The 18,165-nt window shown below is 38.6% G+C and overlaps 1 protein-coding gene across 3 annotated transcripts in view; it reads right to left on the bottom strand.

The window, feature by feature from the left end:
- The window catches only part of LOC126485149 (RNA-binding protein 25), a 188,022-nt gene that overhangs the window by 45,162 nt on the left and 124,695 nt on the right, over positions 1 to 18,165 (bottom strand). For all 3 annotated transcript variants that reach the window (XM_050108815.1, XM_050108814.1, XM_050108816.1), the window contains 3 exons: positions 16,356 to 16,707; positions 4,464 to 4,630; positions 4,158 to 4,308 (listed from right to left, as the gene is read on the bottom strand). In XM_050108815.1, the coding sequence (XP_049964772.1) occupies positions 4,158 to 4,308; positions 4,464 to 4,630; positions 16,356 to 16,707 (670 nt within the window). The remainder of the gene's footprint in view (positions 1 to 4,157; positions 4,309 to 4,463; positions 4,631 to 16,355; positions 16,708 to 18,165) is intronic.

The raw sequence follows: 18,165 nt of genomic DNA, 5'->3' as shown, positions 1-18,165 counted from the left end.
TTTAGTTCATTATTGTGTGTCATCACAACTGATGAAGTTGACAAGAAAATGTCACAGACTAAATGCATTCTTCAAAAACTTATTTAATAGCACTCGCTTTATTTGAAAGAGTACATCTTTCATAATGACAAATGTAACATTTGTTATGCCATATGACTAATATATTGTTAGTGACAGTCAAGTGCAAACAGCATGCTTTATCGGTGGATTTCATCTTATGTTGTATGCCTGACATGGGTACTCTATCGGCAAGATCATATCAGCACTGAGCTTTTTGCGTTCCACTTTACATCAATTTCACAAAAACTGCAACTGCCAGAGTCAATCAAGTCAACAGCAAAACATGTTACCATGGGCATTTCTGTTGACTACCGCAGATTTTAACAGTGATTAGATGTGTCACACTCCATCAAATTAACCGTCAATTCAACACTCAGGATGTACACGCAAGCAAGGAACAAAAATTCCTGATTTTTCCCAGATATTCCGATTAAAAAGTATACTTTTTCCCCGGCGAAAATACACTTTTTCCATGCTAAGTGACAGTAGGTTTCCTGTAGATTTTTCCTTTGGAACTGTAAGAATTATCAATCCTTTGAATGGTTAAGAACTGGTTTAGAACTTACTGGAAAAAAAAGAAAGAAAAAACAGGAAAGAGAAGTTTTGGAAAGATTTTGTATGGAGACGGGGAAAAAAAAAAAAAGAGAAAACACAAAAAAAAAGGCAAGAAGTTTTGGTACGACCTTTGATGTGCAGCAAAATATACGCTGCATATTTTCGTATTACGAAAGTATAAATTCCAATTGCACCAAATAGAGCACGTTAGTTTCCGGAGCATTGAGATAGAGATTGCGATGTCCTTATGTAAGCCAGTCATATCTCATGCCATGTGATCTCGCCAGCCAATGAAAGCAGATATTCAGAGCATAGGACACGTGTTATAGTCAGCCAATAGCACAATCACTGTTACGTACCGAGAACACACAAAGAGGAAAAGTTAATGTTTTAAATTAATACACGAGGAGGAATCCAAAATTTTAGGGACTGGTGCCAACATCTGGAAAGTAGGAGTAGTAGATCTTTGCACTGCTAGGTGGTGAGATGAGTCAGTGCGCGGTGTGGCATTCAGCTGGGAGGACGTGTTGCGTGTCCACAGTGTTTTCTGTAATACTCTGTGTTTGTTGTGTGGTGATTTCATGATGGATCCACGAACCAAATAGCACATGTTTATCAAATTCTGTCTTCTTGTCACAGGTTATCACTGGCAATGAGAGCTGGATTTACGGTTATGACCCAGAGACAAAGCAACAATTAACCCAGTCGAAGAGCCTGGGCTCTCCAAGACCCAAAAAAGCGAGACAGTTGAAGAGCAAAGTGAAGAGAATGATCTTTGATAAAAAGGGAATTGTGCACAAGGAATTCGTCCCAACAATGAATTCCGCATACAACTGCGACGTTTTGCAATGGCTCCGTGAAAATGTGCGGCGATGACAGCCTGAACTTTCGCATCAAGAGAATCGGCTGCCGCATCACGACAACGCGACCTGCCACACGTCCTTGCTCACCAGGACTTTTTGGCAAAAAACAACATAGCAGTTGTACCCCACTCACTGTACTTGCCAGATTTGGCACCTTGTGACTTCGCGCTATTCCCAAAACTGAAACTCAAGTTAAAAGGCCATCGGTTCGATACTCTAGAGAGGATTCAAGAAGCATCGCTGGCGGTGATAAACACCCTCAAAGAACAGGACTTCCAGAAAAGTTTGCCCAGCAACAGAAGCACTGGGACCAGTGTGTACATGCAGATGGGAACTACTTCAAGGGTGATGGTGACCATTAGTCAGAAGGTAAGGTTTTCAATAGATGGCAGCACCAGTCCCGAAAATTTTGGATAGCACCTCATACATAGTATAGCTACAAGAAAAGCTAAGCTTTCTCATATAGTATTGGTCTCTAAGATTAATAAGCTACAAGAGAAGCTAAGCTTTCACATGTAATATTGATCTTTTTTTGCGTGTGTTATACTTTAAGATACATCACACAAATGTGCCAGTAAATTTAAAATAATGACAAACGTCTGTTCATCTGGGCTCGAAGTGACTGGTCCTCAAAGTGTTCAGTTTTAAATGCTCCGTGATTTAAGAAATTCATCCAACTTTCTCACACATAACATAATTCATCTTGCGTAAAAAGAAATTTACTTTGAAAGTAACACTTTTCGAATCCTCGTTCGCAATACTATCTCGAGACTGTTAGAAATGGATTTGATTCAGTAGTTGCCAGAGCGCACCAGAAAACAGGCATCAATGCACGTTCGCAGCTGCAGTGGTGTAGGAAGTCCGCATATTCGTATGTATAAAGCACTAAGAGAGCTTACATTGCACCATAAAAGAAACAGGACATCGGAGGATACTGTAAGAGCATCGGAATTTCTTAATCATACTAAAATGCATAACTTGGCTTGAAGTGCACATTGGTTTTTTCCAGATTCACAATGAAATAGGTCCCATCTGATATGAAGCTTTTCAGTGTAGTTTTTGGGATGTAAATTTTCTTGGAGTACCAGTACTGTACTATCTCATACTTGGTTCTTTATTATGGCATAATGACATACATGGCAGAAGATCAAAATGTGCACTTGAAATTCAGCGAATAGTTGGAACTAGCCAATACTGTTGAACAAAACACTTCTTTTCAAATAAATCGATTGCCTCAGAGAAAAAATTAATAAAGCCAAATTTCTTTAGCATACTGTCAAAAATAATTTCATTGTTCTGCAAGGCGATTAATGCTTGACTGTTAATAACTTGGAAATAAAATAAAATCAAAAAAGTGAAAATAGTAATATATTTTTGCCCTACATGATTACGTGAATGTATTATAATTCACTTGATAGCTCCCAGCTGCAGAAATCTGTTTTGTTTTCATTTGACGTGGGAGCTGTACACAAAGAGGAAACAGCAAAATCACTTAATGCAAACAGGGGTCAGTTGGAGACTAACCCCCTCCCCACTAGAACCCAGACAACTCAGCGCATGCGCCAATCTGGCAGCTAGGGCACGCAAGAAAAAATTTTCTCATTAGCATCTGGCTGCTTGCTGCTACTGCCAATACAGCCAACAGCCACACTTCAAGCAGCAAGGAACAGGAGAAGGTACTGCTCATACAAGAGTCAACTGCACATCTGCATGAGCCTGCTGGCAACTGGTCAAATGAACCTATGTAAACAGTTTTGATGTCAAGCTCATAGAAAGCAGTTTATTGTTATGAAGTATTACATATCTTCACCCTAAGGTCTTTGACATAGTTTTGCTATTTGCAGACACTTGTGTGCGCATGGTGTTTTATTGTTGTAAATGGCGCATTTCCTTTGCCACTAAAGTTTTATTATTTTTTTCCTCGTTTTTATATTTTATTGCTGCAGCTGCAGTATCATTCTCCAGTAGCAAGATACAGTAACATTCATTGCTAGAGAATTAATTCTTACCAGTCAAATTACAAAAATTTAACTGGAAGCTAAAACAATGAAAAATTCCCAGAATTCTGAAAAATTCGCAGGTTTTTCCTGGCTTTCACCCAGATGAAAAAATTCGCAGGTTTTTCCTGGCTTTCACCCAGATGAAAAAATTCCCGGGTTTTTCCTGGATTTCCCAGTTCGTATACACCCTGACACTGGACAGTGACAACAAGGAGTAGAGGTGTCATCCACAACCACCATCTGTACCTCAACTCAATGCACAACATGGACACATGAAGTATTGAAAAAGGTCAAATGGACTGACTCATTATACATTTTAGTACATGGCGATGATAATACATCCCCAACAGAGCACCACTCAAGTTGGTGACAGAGGTTTTCTGTTATAGACGAAACTGAGCCGTTGATAGGTCTGATGTTCTTTCTGGGTGGTGAATGATACATGAACCTACTGTATGACAAAAATATATAGTGAATACCTCAATTTCAAAGAAAACTATCATTCCATAGACAACTGAGTGGCCTACATCTTCAGTAAGACAAAGCACCAAGGTATCAGTCCTGCACTGAGACAATAAGGTTTGAGGTGGGTGTGGGGGTGTAGTACCATTTTTCATGAGTACATTTTGAAGGCAATCATTTGCTTATATCTAATCACTCAAATGGAACCTCTCAATACCCTTTCAAATTCTGCAGTTGGGTCTTCATGTTCTTCAGAGAATATTTTTAATTTAATGTCCTCTAGTTCCTCCTGCTCCTTCTGGCGATCTCTACCATCCATTTCTATTTCTTTTTCCCTCTCTGCAAGTCGCCTCTGGAGTTCACGACCCCTATAGAAAACAATGATAACTGTGTTAAAGCGAGTTTCTTATCAGCAAAATTCTTGCAGCATATTTCTGTGACATTACAAAGTATTAAATAAATTATAAACAAATATGAACATTAACACACATTTATTTGTGAATCCAAACAAGGTAATACATACTTATAAAACCTAGCATCATCTCTTTCATCATCATAATCTTCCAGGAATTCTTTGAGCTTCTTTGCTTCTCTTTCTCTTTCTTCTTCCTTTAACCTTTCCCTTTCTTTTTCTTTTTCACGTTCCTTGAATTTACGGCGTTCCCTTGTCTCCCAATTTCGAAGTCTTTCCTGTGAATTACAAACAAACAGAAAGGAATACTACAATAATTTTACAGCAGCACACTTCATATATCTGAAAACTTTAATCACAGACAAAAATAAGGATGATATTACAAGTTGTAGTCTTCAACAATAACTGGGAAGGAGTGAGCAGGACTCTCACTCTGAACCTTCTGTACAAATTTAATTTTCTCAAACTATTTAACAGCTTTAGACAAAACACGCATGAAAAGTTTTATATTTGATGAACAAGTTTGCGAGTATCAAAACATGTGACACAAATGGCTGTATCTTTTGACAGCAATGACTTGGAAGCTTCAAATTTTTTACACTGCAAATGGACCATACACCTTAGTATGTAACATAAATTTCAACTTGGTAAATCTACCATACCTGAGGAGAGCGGTTTTTAACGATCAAATGGACGGACGGAGAGACAGACAGACAAAAAAAAGTCATCCTAAAAGTGTTCCATTTATACCGACTTGAGGTACAGAACCCTAAAAATGGAAAAATATGACATATATATACTCAAATATTTTCCACTGAGTAACTAAGCAACAATCCAAATACTATACAAAACAAGCGTTTGTCCACTTGTATAGAGATTTACAGTCCCTTGTGTCTTCTTCTTCTTCTTCTTCATGAACTATGGAGCAGCTGATCGTACGTGTACATCAGAGACTGTCACATCTCCATATGCAATGAATGAGTACCCACAGGCTGGTAGGTGAATAGTATAATTAAACTGACTGCTAGATAATCTGACCTGTCCTTTCAACAAATCTATTACCTGTACTTAAATTGATACCCTGTAATTTTACATTATGCCATCAGAATTTTGTTTATTCAGTCAAGTAGCTTTTGGAAAATTACCTAAGCAACAAACATTTCTCACTGTCAAAATCCAACTAATTGGTTCACAACAGTTTAATTTTTTTGAAAGCGTGATACTACTTACTGGTTTGAAGCAGCTCTCCACACTACTCAACCCTGTGCAACCCTCTTCATCTCCAAATAACCACTGCGGCCTATATCCTTTAGAAACTGCTTACTATAGTCAGCTCTTGATTTCCCTCTACAATTTTTACCCCCCACCCCCAGTACTACAATAGTGATCCCTTGACATCTCATAAGGTCTGCTATTAACCGATTCCTTCTTTTAGTCACATTGCGATGCAAATTTCTTTTCCTCCCCAGTTTTAGTCGTCAGTATCTCCTCGTTGGTTATATGGTCTATCCATCTGATCTTCAGCATTCTTCTGTTGCACAAGTTTCAAAAGTTTCTATTCTCTTCTTGCCTGAACTGTTTATCATTCAAATTTTCCTTCCTTACACGGCTACACTCCAGACATACACCTTCAGAAACAAACTTGCATATTTAATGCAAACAAATTTCTATTCTACAGAAACACTTTTCTTGCCATTGCCAGTCCCCATTTTTACATCCTGTCTACTTTGGCCACTGCCAGTTATCTTACTGCCCATATACCAAAATTCATATACTACTTTCAGTGTTCTGTTTCCAGATCTAATTCCCTCAGCATCGCCTAATTTGAATCTACTAAATTCCATTACTCTTCTTTTGCTTTTGTTGATGCTCCTCCTTTCATAACACTGTACATTCTTTTCAGCTGCTCTCCCAAGTCCTTTGCTGTCTCTGACAGAATTACAATGTCATTGACCAACCTCGAAGATTTTATTTCTTAGACTTTAATTCCTTCGCCAAATTTTCCTTTCCTTTCCTTTGTTGTGTGCTCAATGTAAAAATTGTAATGAAATGTAATGTTTGGAAAGGCTACATCACTCTCTAATTTCTTTCTCAACCACTGTTTCCCTTTCGAAAGAACGAAGGTGGGATTGGTAGTAGTATCAGGTGGAGTGGAGAGGGAGTGCACAGGGGGACGATTGGAAGAGGTGGGGAGATTGTGTTTGGCACAGGTGGGGGAGAGGAGGGGTGGAGAGCATGAGGGGAGGGGAGGGGAGGGGAGGGGAGGGGAGGGGAGGGGAGGGGAGGGGAGGGAGAGATGGGAGAGGGGAGAAGGGTGGGAGTGGGGAATAGGGTTTGTGGGGAAGGGGAGGGCCCTGGCATTATTGTGCATGAAAAGAAATTAAATGCCACCACCATATGTAGCAGCCACACAGTCCAAAAGGATCTGTTGACATGGAAATGGTGAAACTGAAGGTGAGCTGCCAGATATTGTACTCTAACAGGATGTCTGGGAGGTAAGTTCCTTTCTTGTAAACTGTTCCTTATAGTCTGATCAGACACATTGGTTCCGACAGTCCTCCTATTATCTTACAGTGTTCTGGCAGCAGACATATGCCACAACAATGCAGAGATGGCCAGATATCAGTCCTCACTTGAACTTGTAATGTGTCAGTGACCTTGTCCCATTTGTCTTATGTACTAACCTCTCCCCCTGAGTTGTGTTCACAGCCTATGGATGACAGACAGAAAGAAATTGGCATCTGCAGCAACACAATGATAAGACCATCCTTCTTGGATCAAACAGACTGCCATTGTAACCTGCACTGCAATGTCACAATGCATGTACTTGGTTGAATATAGCATCCACTACTGACAACAGTTATCAGTGTACCTTACTAGAAAACACTGAAACAATGGTATTCATTTCCTTCCAATGTGTCACCTCTTATTAAAATGCATATCACTGCCAACACATGGTGAATGGCTTTACTAGATGCATACATTGAAAATGAAGTTCTCAAACTCTGCTGTGAGACCACAATTAGCACCTGTGTCAAAATAGATTTGACATACAGGCTGTGATACAAGTGCTTTTGAGAGTGTTAATATTAGGGAAAGCTGCACACACAAGGTATAACAGCTTAATGAATATCAATGGCACATTGGTATTGTTCTATAGATTACACCTGTAGTGGCAAGCCATTGCGTGTCCATAGGTCAGTCAGTTAATTATACATTCAGTAAACAGCATAAAAGAGCATTAGTGTCATATCTCAATGAGGAACTTAAAACTTCCAGCATAAGGCAAGAGAATGTAGAGACTGTATAGCTCAATTTTCAAAGAATAGTTGACCATACACTGGACAGATATGTACCCAACAGAACAGTTCATAACGGGAGAAACCGTCCATAGTACACAGTTGCCATGAAGAAACTTCTGAAGGAACAGACCATTGCATAATAGATGCAAAACAAAGCATAACACTCTAGATAGAGAGAGAGGCTGAATGGAACTTCTTTGGCTGTCAAGAGAGCAATTTATAAAGCCTTCAGTGACTACCAAGCGGAATACTGCCAAAAGATCTTTCACAAACCCAAAGAAATTCTGGTCATATGAGAAGGCACTTTGCAGCACCAAAGTTAGTGTCCAGTCACTCGCAAATGGCACGGGAACTGAAATTCAAGACAGCAAAGCAAAAGCTGAATTGCTTAACTTCATCTTCAAATGTTCCTTCATAAAGGAAAAGCCAGGAGAATTGCCCCAATGTAATTCTCATACCACTGAAAAGATGAGTGAAATAAGTATTGAGAAACAGCTGAAATCATTAAAACTGAACAAAGCTCCAGGGGCAAATCTGATTCTATACTGAATTTACAGCTGAGTTAGACCTTCTTTTTAACTATTATCTATCATAGACACCTCAAACAAAAAACTGTGCCCAGTAGTCGGAAAAAAGCAGACGTCACACCTGTTTACGAGGAGGATAGTAGAAGTGATTCACAAAACAACTGCCCAACAGCCTTCACACTGAATTATTTTAGAATTTTAGAACATAGTCTGAGCTCAAACATAATGAGGAGTCTCTAACAGAATGACCCTCTCTATGCCAACCACCATGGATTATGAAAACATCGATCATGCAAACCGCAACTCACACTTTTTTACATGACATTCTGAAAGCCTTGGATCAAGGCCACCAGGCAGATGTATTACTGATTGATTTCCGAAAAGCACTGACTCAGTTCTACGTTTATGCTCACTGTCAAAGTACAATCATAGTACAATCATATTGGGTAACAAGCAGTATGTGACTAGATTGATGATTTTTTGATAGGGAGGATGCAACATGTTATCTTGGATGGAGAATCATTGTCAGATGTAGGAATAACTTCAGGTGTGCTCCAGAGAAGTTTGTTGGAATCCTTGCTGCTCACGTTGTATATTAACAACCTTCCAGACAATATCAATAGCAGCCTCAGACTTTTGCAGATGATGCCTTTATCTAGAAGTAAGTACTATCTGAAAAAATCTACATAAATATTCAACAAAAATAATCAATGTAATCAGAGAGAGGAAAAAATCTATCATTGGCAGCAGAAGTGTACACATAAAAAACAGTTTTACGTATGCAAGCCTTTTGTGCCAGTTGCTGCTCCTTCTGGCAGAAGGGTTGAAGGGGAAGGAAGAGGGGTGCAGGTAAAGGACTGGAAACATTTAGTAAAAGAGGTAGAGTTCGGAACAGTCACCCAGAACCCCGAGTCAGTGGAGACTTACCACATGGAATAAGAAGGAAAGAGTGCTGGGGACTGCACTGGATGAGACTTGGAAACCTGAGAGCTTAAAGGTGGAAGGCAGGGTAATATGTAAGACAGAGATTATTGCTAAAATGTTATGCACAAGTTAATACCTAAGTGCACTTTATGTAACAAAGGTGGGAGGAGAACATCGAAACATAGAAAGCTCACAATACAAAAGATGTAGAAACTAAAATGAAGTGAAGAAAGAAGTAGTTACTGTGAGAAATGCTGAGACAGAAGGGATTAACATAAATTAAGGCCAGCTGTGAGGCAAGAACGTGAAGCAAATTGTAGCACTAGTTCCCACTGCAGAATTCTTTGGAACTGGTGTCGGGGAGTCCAGATGGCTTGTATGGTGAAACAGGCATGGAAGTCATGAATCTCATGTTGTAGCGCAAGCTCCGCAACAGGACAAAGTGTGTTGCCAATATATACCATCAGCCTACGCCCACTTTCATCCTAACTGATAGCTTGGTGCTAAGTCATGCTGCTGTAAATAGGCCGAACAGTGTTTACATAAACAGCTGGTATATGATGTGTAATTTAATAAGTGGCTCTCAATTTGATAGTACATGTTTTTCCATTTGCAGTACTGGTATAGGGGAAGTGAAAAGCTATTCTAGGTGTGAAGAGCAAAATCTCAGACAGTACGGATCTCATTTATGGCATGATTTTAGGAAGTCATGACCTTGTCAAAGTAGCTGATTAATACATTCATAAACAGGACAATACTGAGAGTGCACCCAAGTTGTCCTTTGGTATGATCAACAGTACCAGGATTGGAAGTTATGGCCCAGGAAATAGCTGTCATCGTCGCTTGTGCGCGACTGTGTATAAGGCCATAGACAACGTGGACTTGAAGACTGCTGTTATCACAGCGAACAATAAAGTTAAAGTTAAAGGCATCACTTCTCGTGCTGTTATTGATGGACCGCGTGTGTTTTTAGGTTGTAGATTTGATTTTGCTGTAAGTCAGGGTGGTGCTACTCCACCTGGTAACTGTAATGGTTGGTTAACTGATATGTTTGCTAGATGTGGAGGCATAAGTGAGTATGGTGGCCTTGAGAGTTTTGCCCACAGAGATGTAATCTCTTATCGTACTTTTCACTTTAGTGAAGTTGTAAGTGGTAGTAGTTATTATTTTAGTTCCTGTGCAAGCTTTGTTTCTACAAACTCGTGGTCGCAGGAAGATAGATGATGATGAGGCTGTATATGTTTGGTGTAAAGGACATGGTTGCTGTGAAGATATAACACTTTTGAACTAGGCTGGTGGGTTAATTACATCCAGCAAAGGCTGGGGTGGGAATGGTGGTGTACTGCTGTAAGGCTGCATCTGAACACATACGTTTGCCTCTAATGTCAAGGCTGTATGGGAGGGAATGTTTGACATGAGAAAAGATGGCAACTGTCAAAATGTAAGTACTGTTATTTGTGAGAAGGTCTGGTGTGGACAAAAGTGTGTAGCTCATATTCGGTGAGGATGAAATCAACAACAAGGAATAGTGGCAAGCAATTTGGAATAAGACCATGTGAAATTTAATGGGGAGCCTTTCACATCAGCATGACTACCACCAAGTTGTCAGTTATGACTAATGAATGTAGGCAGAGGGTGTATACCAGCAAGACACAATACCCCATGCCTGTTTCACCACACGTGCCATCTGGATTCTTCCAACATACACCAGTTTATCAGAACTCCACATGTGGGAACTAGTGCTATAACATGTCCTTGGTTGCCGCCACCCAACTGGCCTTAATTTATGTCAATTTCTTCGGTCTCAGTATTTCTTCACAGTACCCTACACCTTTCTTCACTCCACTTAGTTTTCTACATCTTCCATTTTCTGACCTGTTTATTTCTTGCTGTCCTCCTCTCACCTCTGTTATATACAATGCACTTCACTTTTCACTCTTATCAACTCGTGTACAATATTTTAACAGTAATCTCTCCCTTGCATATTAAGCTCTCAGGTTATCAAATCTCATCTGGTGCAGTCCCCAACAATCAGTATCTCCTTCTCATCCCGCCTGGTAAGTCTCCCCTGGTCAGGGTTCTGGGTGACTTTTCCGAACTCTACCCCTTTTCCTAAACCCCTCCAGTCCTTTTCCTTCACCCCTCTTCCTTCCCCTTCAACCCTTCTGCTGAAAGAAGGAGTCACTGGCTCAGAAGGCTTGCATAGAAAACTTTTTTGTGTGTTCTCCTGCCGCCACTTGGTGAGTAGAATTTTTTATCTATCCAATTATATCACAAAATATTGCCAGATCTTGATAAGATTTCAAAGTGTTGCAAAGTGTGGAAACTTGCTTTAAATGTTCATAAATGTAAAATTGTGCGCTTCACACAATGAAAAAGTAGTACCCTATAACTATAATACCAATGAGTCACAGTTATAATTGGCCAACTAGTACAAATACCTGGGTTTAACACTATATAAGGATATGAAGTGGAACAACCACATAAGCTCAGCCATGGGTAAAGCAGTTGGTATACTTTGGTTTATTCATAGAATACTGAGAAAATGCAATCAGTCTACTGAAGAGATTGCTTACAAATCACTCATGTGATCCATTCTGGAATACTGTTCAGATGTGTGTACATGTACCAAATAGGACTAACAGAGTATACTGAAGTATACAGAGAAGGGCAGCACTAATCGACGCAGGTTTGTTTGATCTGCACGAGAGTGTCACAGAGATACTCAAGGAACTGAACTGGAACACTCTTGAAGACAGACATGAACTATCCCGAGAAACTCTATTAACGAAGTTGCAAGAACGGGCTTTAAGTGATGTCTCTAGGAATATAGTACAAACTCCTACGTAATGCTCGCATACCCCCTATGTATTGCTCACGTATAGTATTGCCTATGCAGTATGCAAAGGCGCATTTAAGCAATCCTTTTTCCTGCACTCGATACTTAAATGGAATGCGAATAAACCCTAATAATTGGTACAGTGAGATGTACTCTCTGCAATGCACTTCACAGTGATCTGCAGAGTACAGATGCAGATATATAATTAGAACATCATTCAGATTCTGGTGCAGAACTTATCCTTTTGTGATTCAGTAGTCAAAGAAGCATCAGCTTATGTCTGACAAACAATGGCCAACATGTTCCTTTTAGATCCTTACTGATATTCACATATAACTCACTAGGGCAAGATACAAATGTGAAACAAAGGTCATAGTTAGAAATAACTGAAGGTGGAAATTATTTTAACTGCTTTGATCATTTGTTATAGGCCACACAGTGCATTTTATATCTCCGGAACTATAATCATAAATGACGTTTGAGCATATGAACAGCTTGGAAAGTGAGGTTATTTCACCACTTGGTGAAGAAACATATTTTAGTTAGGTTTGTGGTGAAGCAACATATTTTAGTTAGGTTTGTGGTTAGATACAATGACACAACAGACTATGCTGTTGAAGGGACAAAGCTCACAGGAGGAGGACTGCAAATAAAATAAGGTTAAATCGAATGCTATGATACTTACTGTTCTTAGTGTTCAGCTGGGGTTCTTTAAGTACAAGACAACAACCTAAAGGATGCAAGCTAGTCCTGAATTACCAAGAATAATGGTGACTGCAATAAGTTTGTGGACTGGTCTGCTGTCATAGAATCAAACAAAACTATTCATAAACTTTACCAAGAAGATGTGAGAAGTTATACATAAAATTAGGAAAGAGAAATAATATAAAACAGTAAAAGTGAAGAAATCAAAACAAACTTATACTGTATACACACCAAATTTCACCACATATCATCTGATGGCACAAGAGAAAAAGAATTTCCAAGGATTCCAAGACCGAGTTACATCTTAGTGCAGTGCACAACACAGATCACAAACACATTTAGTTAATAATGAAAATAACACCACTACACAACACATGCCCTTAGAGCTGTAGAAATCTTTTCTGAGATATTGAAAAGGAAAGGCACCTGGAGACAATGGTGTCTGGATTTTACAAAATCTTGGACGATTCTGAAATTATTCTATTCAACAAGAAAGACAACAAACAATACATAGTAAAAACTGTAAACCCATCTGCCTTCCCTCTGTAATGTACAAGATACTTGTTAAAATTTTTACAGGGTGTATACGACCCGGGACAACTGGGAAAAACCCGGGAATTTTTTCATCCATGAGAAAACCGAGAAAAACTCGGGAATATTTCGGAATTCTGGGAATTTTTCGTTGTTTTAGCTTCCAACTGTTCACTGAATTTCAAGTGCACATTTTCATTTTCTGCCGTGTATGGCATTATGCCAAAATAAAGAACCAAATATAAGATAGTACAGTACCGGTACTCCAAAGAATTTACATCCCAAACACCACACTGAAAAGCTTAATATCAGATGGGACATACTTCACATACAATGTGCACTTCGAGCCAAATTATGCTTTTTAGTATGGTTTATGAAATTCCGATGCTCTTGGAGTATCCTCCAATGTTCTGTTTCTTTTATGGCGTAATGTAAGCTCTCTTAGTGCTTTATACCCATGAACATGCGGGCTTCCTACACCACTACAGCTGCGCACGCGCAATAATGCCTGCTTTGTGGTGCTCTCTGGCAACTGCTAAATCGAACCTACTTCTAACAGTCTCGGGATAGTACAGCGAATGGTGGTTCGAAAAGAGTTACTTTCCAAGTAAATTTCTTTTTATGCAAGATGAATTATGTTACATGTGAGAAACTGGGATGAATTTCTTAAATCACGGAGCATTTAAAACTGAACACTTTGAGGACCAGCAACTTACAAGAATTTTAAGCCCAGAAGACCAGACATTTATGTCATTGTTTTAAATCTACTGACACATTTGTGTGATGTATCAAAGTATAACTGACACATTTGTGTGATGTATCAAAGTATAACACATGACCAATATTACATGTGAAAGCTTAGCTTCTCTTGTAGCTTATTAATCTTCAAGACCAATATTAACCGTGAAAGCTTAGCTTTTCTTGTAGCTACACTATGTATATTAATGTAAACCATTAACTTTTCCTCCTTGTGTGTTCATGTTAAGGAGCAGTGATCTTGCTATTGGCTGGCTATAACACATGTCCTACACTCTGAATCTCTGCTGTCAAGCTGCTGGCAAGATCACGTGGCATGAGAGATGACTGGCTTCCAAAAGGACATTGTAATCTCAATTTCAACGCTCTGGAAACTAATATGCTGTATTTGATGCAATTCAAATTTATACTTTCGTAATACGAAAATATGCAGCGTACATTTTGCTGCAAATCAGAGATCTTTCCAAAACTTCTCTCCTTTTTTTCATTAAAAGTCTTTCCAAAACTTCTCCCCCCTGTTTTTTTTTTCCCTTTCCTTTTTTGGGAAGTTCTACACCAGTGTGTAAAATATTAACCATTCAAAGGACTGGTAAGTTTTACAGTTCCGAGGGAAAAATCTATGGAAAACCTACCTGTATTACCAACCACATAGAAAAAATAATGCATTAAATTTTAATCAGCAGAAGGAACAAACTTATTCAGAAGTGGATAGTACAATGGCTATTTTCAAGTCATGAATGAAATTAAAAAATGGAGCAATAAGTACAAATTTAGGGTTGTCACAAGTTTCCCTAAGAGCGAAATTCCCTGATTTTCAGACAGGTTTTAGCCTTTTACCGAAACACATTCTGAGATCTTAAAAATATGTAAGGACATCTGTATTTCTACCCAATTTCACACACAAACAAAAAACAGAAAGAACAATTACTTTCTGTATACTTCATACCACTGGTGAAATGAAATGTCGTGTGGCTAGGGCCTCCCGTCGGGTAGACCGTTCACCTGGTGCAGGTCTTTCGATTTGACGCCACTTCGGCGACCTGCGCGTCGATGGGGATGAAATGATGATGATGATTAGGACAACACAACACCCAGTCCCTGAGCAGAGAAAATCTCTGACCCAGCCGGGAATCGAACCCGGGCCCTTAGGATTGACAGTCTGTCACGCTGACCACTCAGCTACCGAGGGCGGACATACCACTAGTAAGCACACACACAACAATAATCTGACAAACTCTCACCACTTTGCCTCTCCAATGATGTAGTATCATCTCCTTCTGAGTTCCTGAATTAAATATAGGACACACTGCCACTATCCATTTTCAAACACACTACATAAACAATAATAAAAACCTGGAAACCTGACGATTATTACCATGTATACTGAATATGCTTACTGACAGGATGATCTCTTACAGCCAACAATGATACCTATATACTCACTACCAAGTGAAAAGTGGCCATATAGATTGCTCTTTACATGCTCACCACTCAACTATTGGCAAGAATAATACTAAATCAGTTCAGGTTTTTGAAGGTTTGTTTCTACATTGCCAGAGTAAATTCGAGATGTTTAAGTACCAATTTATTCCGAAATATAACTCCCAATTTCAAGTAAAGTTGTTAAAACATTAGTTGTATAATCCTGCATCACTGAACAACACTGAATAAAACAGAGAATATTTCTGGATTATGATGTCTAAACCATCCCCGATAAATTAACGTTGAGAGGGGGGGAGGGGGTGTCCTCTCACAATAACAACTACTGTTTCCACACAGCTGAGATATACTGGTCATGAGCAGTAGTTTGACCAGTTTTTGAACACTAATAATTTATATAATAATATTAAGTATTTTAAAATTTGTGATTTATAACACCCAGTACAGTTAAATTCCAATGCTGAGTTAAAAACACAGAATCCCCAGAGGTTCTACGAAATTCCCTGAGGATTCCATGACTTTTTTCAGATAAAATGTAATTCCCTGAGAATTCAAGGTTTTTCAGGTATTCTAGAAGTACCACCGCCCCGATCTGAATGCCTTCCCACAAAATTGTTATGGCAATGACGAAACAAAAATTCTAGAAACATCATGAAATTTGCTCTGGAAAAGCTTTTTTTTTTTTTTTAATTCAACAAAGGGCAATAGTAGTTTTAGCTGCATACTTTGCAAGTAATTTTGAACTGCATTTCAGTGACGGAATATTCTCCTAGTAAATATGTTTGTACAACAAAGCAGCCGAGTCAAAAAGTAAGCGTATTTGTGGTCTAACAATATTTCACTGCAAAGTCCAGAATTTTTCACCATATTGTAAAATTGACTGGGTTACATGCTCTTCCTGTGGGACTTAAGCAGTGATTCATTTTCTAAAATTTCTTATTCAATCATTTATTACTAAACAGAAAGAAAGGAAACTTACTTGATACGCAGCTTCCTTCTCGCGGGCTTTTCTTTCAGCCTTTTTCCTTTCCTTAGCTTCTTCCTCCTCTTCTCTTTCTCTTGCAATTTCACGGTCAGTCTTCCTCTGGACCTCTTCTCTCTCTCTGTCACGATCTCTTTCCCTCTCCCTCTCCCTTTCTCTCTCCCTCTCCCTCTCCCTTTCTCTCTCCCTCTCCCTCTCCCTTTCTCTCTCCCTCTCCCTCTCCCTTTCCCTCTCCCTCTCTCGCTCCCTTTCTCTCTCTTTCTCCCTCTCTTTCTCCTTTTCTCGTTCACGCTCTCGTTCTCTTTCCTTTTCTCTCTCTTTTTCACGCTCCCTCTCTCTTTCCCGATCTCTAGAAAACCAAACAAATGAACAACATTAAATCATAATAAAAAATTATCTTTATTGGTCACTCCAACACAAAAAATTACTGGAAAGTCCTGTGTGTAATACAAGTAATCAAAGGAGTAGGTAGTGAATCACTGTATGATTGAGGCACTGAAGGGCTGACCGGTCACATAAACAAGACTAAATCACGAGCAATCGATATGAAATGTATCAACTGCTGAATGGCTTAACTTAATAGTGAGTCATTCACTATAACACCTTCCATTATTTGTACAGTAAATAGTTTGCATCTAATTATGTCAGAACTGCAGATGAGAAGAAAATCATACAATTTTTTTTTTCTGAAAAATGAAACTCTCTCTCCACAAAGATAAATTTTCTGACTTTAAGTAAATTAATACACTAAAACAAAATGGATCAATAAGGTGAACTTACTTCTTTAAACAGCAATGCAATCAGCTACCCACAATCAGCACATTAACCGGTTTATTTTTTTCCAAATACTTCTCAAATTACAACTATTAAATAGAAAGTATGTTAAGTGTATCCTTTGTATGTGTGATTATATACAAGGTTTGTTTTTGAAACACACATTAAATGGTATAAGAAATACGAAAGGATGTTAACAAACTCCTCCCCGTAATATTTACACGATTTAGCTTGAGGAAAATTAGCTGTATGATCACAGAGTTAAGTTTAGTGAGAGTAAATTAAGATATTATAAATAACAGAAACCGAAGTTCACAAATCACCAACATGGAGTCTGCTGTACTTTCCTAAGCACAGTAACGAACTATTTTTCAGATGGGATGTGAACTAAGTCAGTCCAATGCATTTGCATTAATACAACACTTCCCTGTAAAATCACTACTTTAGTTTTGCACTTCTGACACTAATATGTCACTCAATTTTATTTCTGTAAGATAGATTACGTACTTTCTTCAAGAAATGTTGCTGTGAAGATTCATCACCATGTGTGTACAAGAAAACCTCTACAACTATGTACTGCTGCTACGTGTCCCTACTACAGTAAAATACAAAACACTGACACATTCCTGTTAAGCCATTCTTAAATGTTGCGATATAACTTCTTCCCAAATAATTGTTGACAAATCCTAAACACTGGCTGTGTGAAATTCATTGGTATGTTTCAGGTAAGATCCTTCAATATACAATTGTTTAGTGAATGAGTGGTTAATATAGTTAATGTAGTCCTTGTAAATGGAGTTGTGACTTCAAAACACGTTGGAATAAAACAGGAATATGAAACACTGTTATTAATGACAACTTATTACTAACAAAAATATTCTTAATCTTTAAGTCAGCCAAGAAAGGCATGAAAATAGTGCTTTCCCTTTTCTATCTAAGATATCGTAAAATACGATGTCTGTAGGAAATTAGCCCAAAATCACTGAATTGACATCATTTTTGTATAATTCACCTTTAAGATTTGATGCAGCCA

This window comes from Schistocerca serialis, chromosome 6, assembly GCF_023864345.2.
Source record: "Schistocerca serialis cubense isolate TAMUIC-IGC-003099 chromosome 6, iqSchSeri2.2, whole genome shotgun sequence".
NCBI lineage: Eukaryota > Metazoa > Arthropoda > Insecta > Orthoptera > Acrididae > Schistocerca > Schistocerca serialis.
The sequence above is the reverse complement of the archived record's forward strand: the minus strand, read 5'-3'. Positions and strand labels throughout refer to the sequence as shown.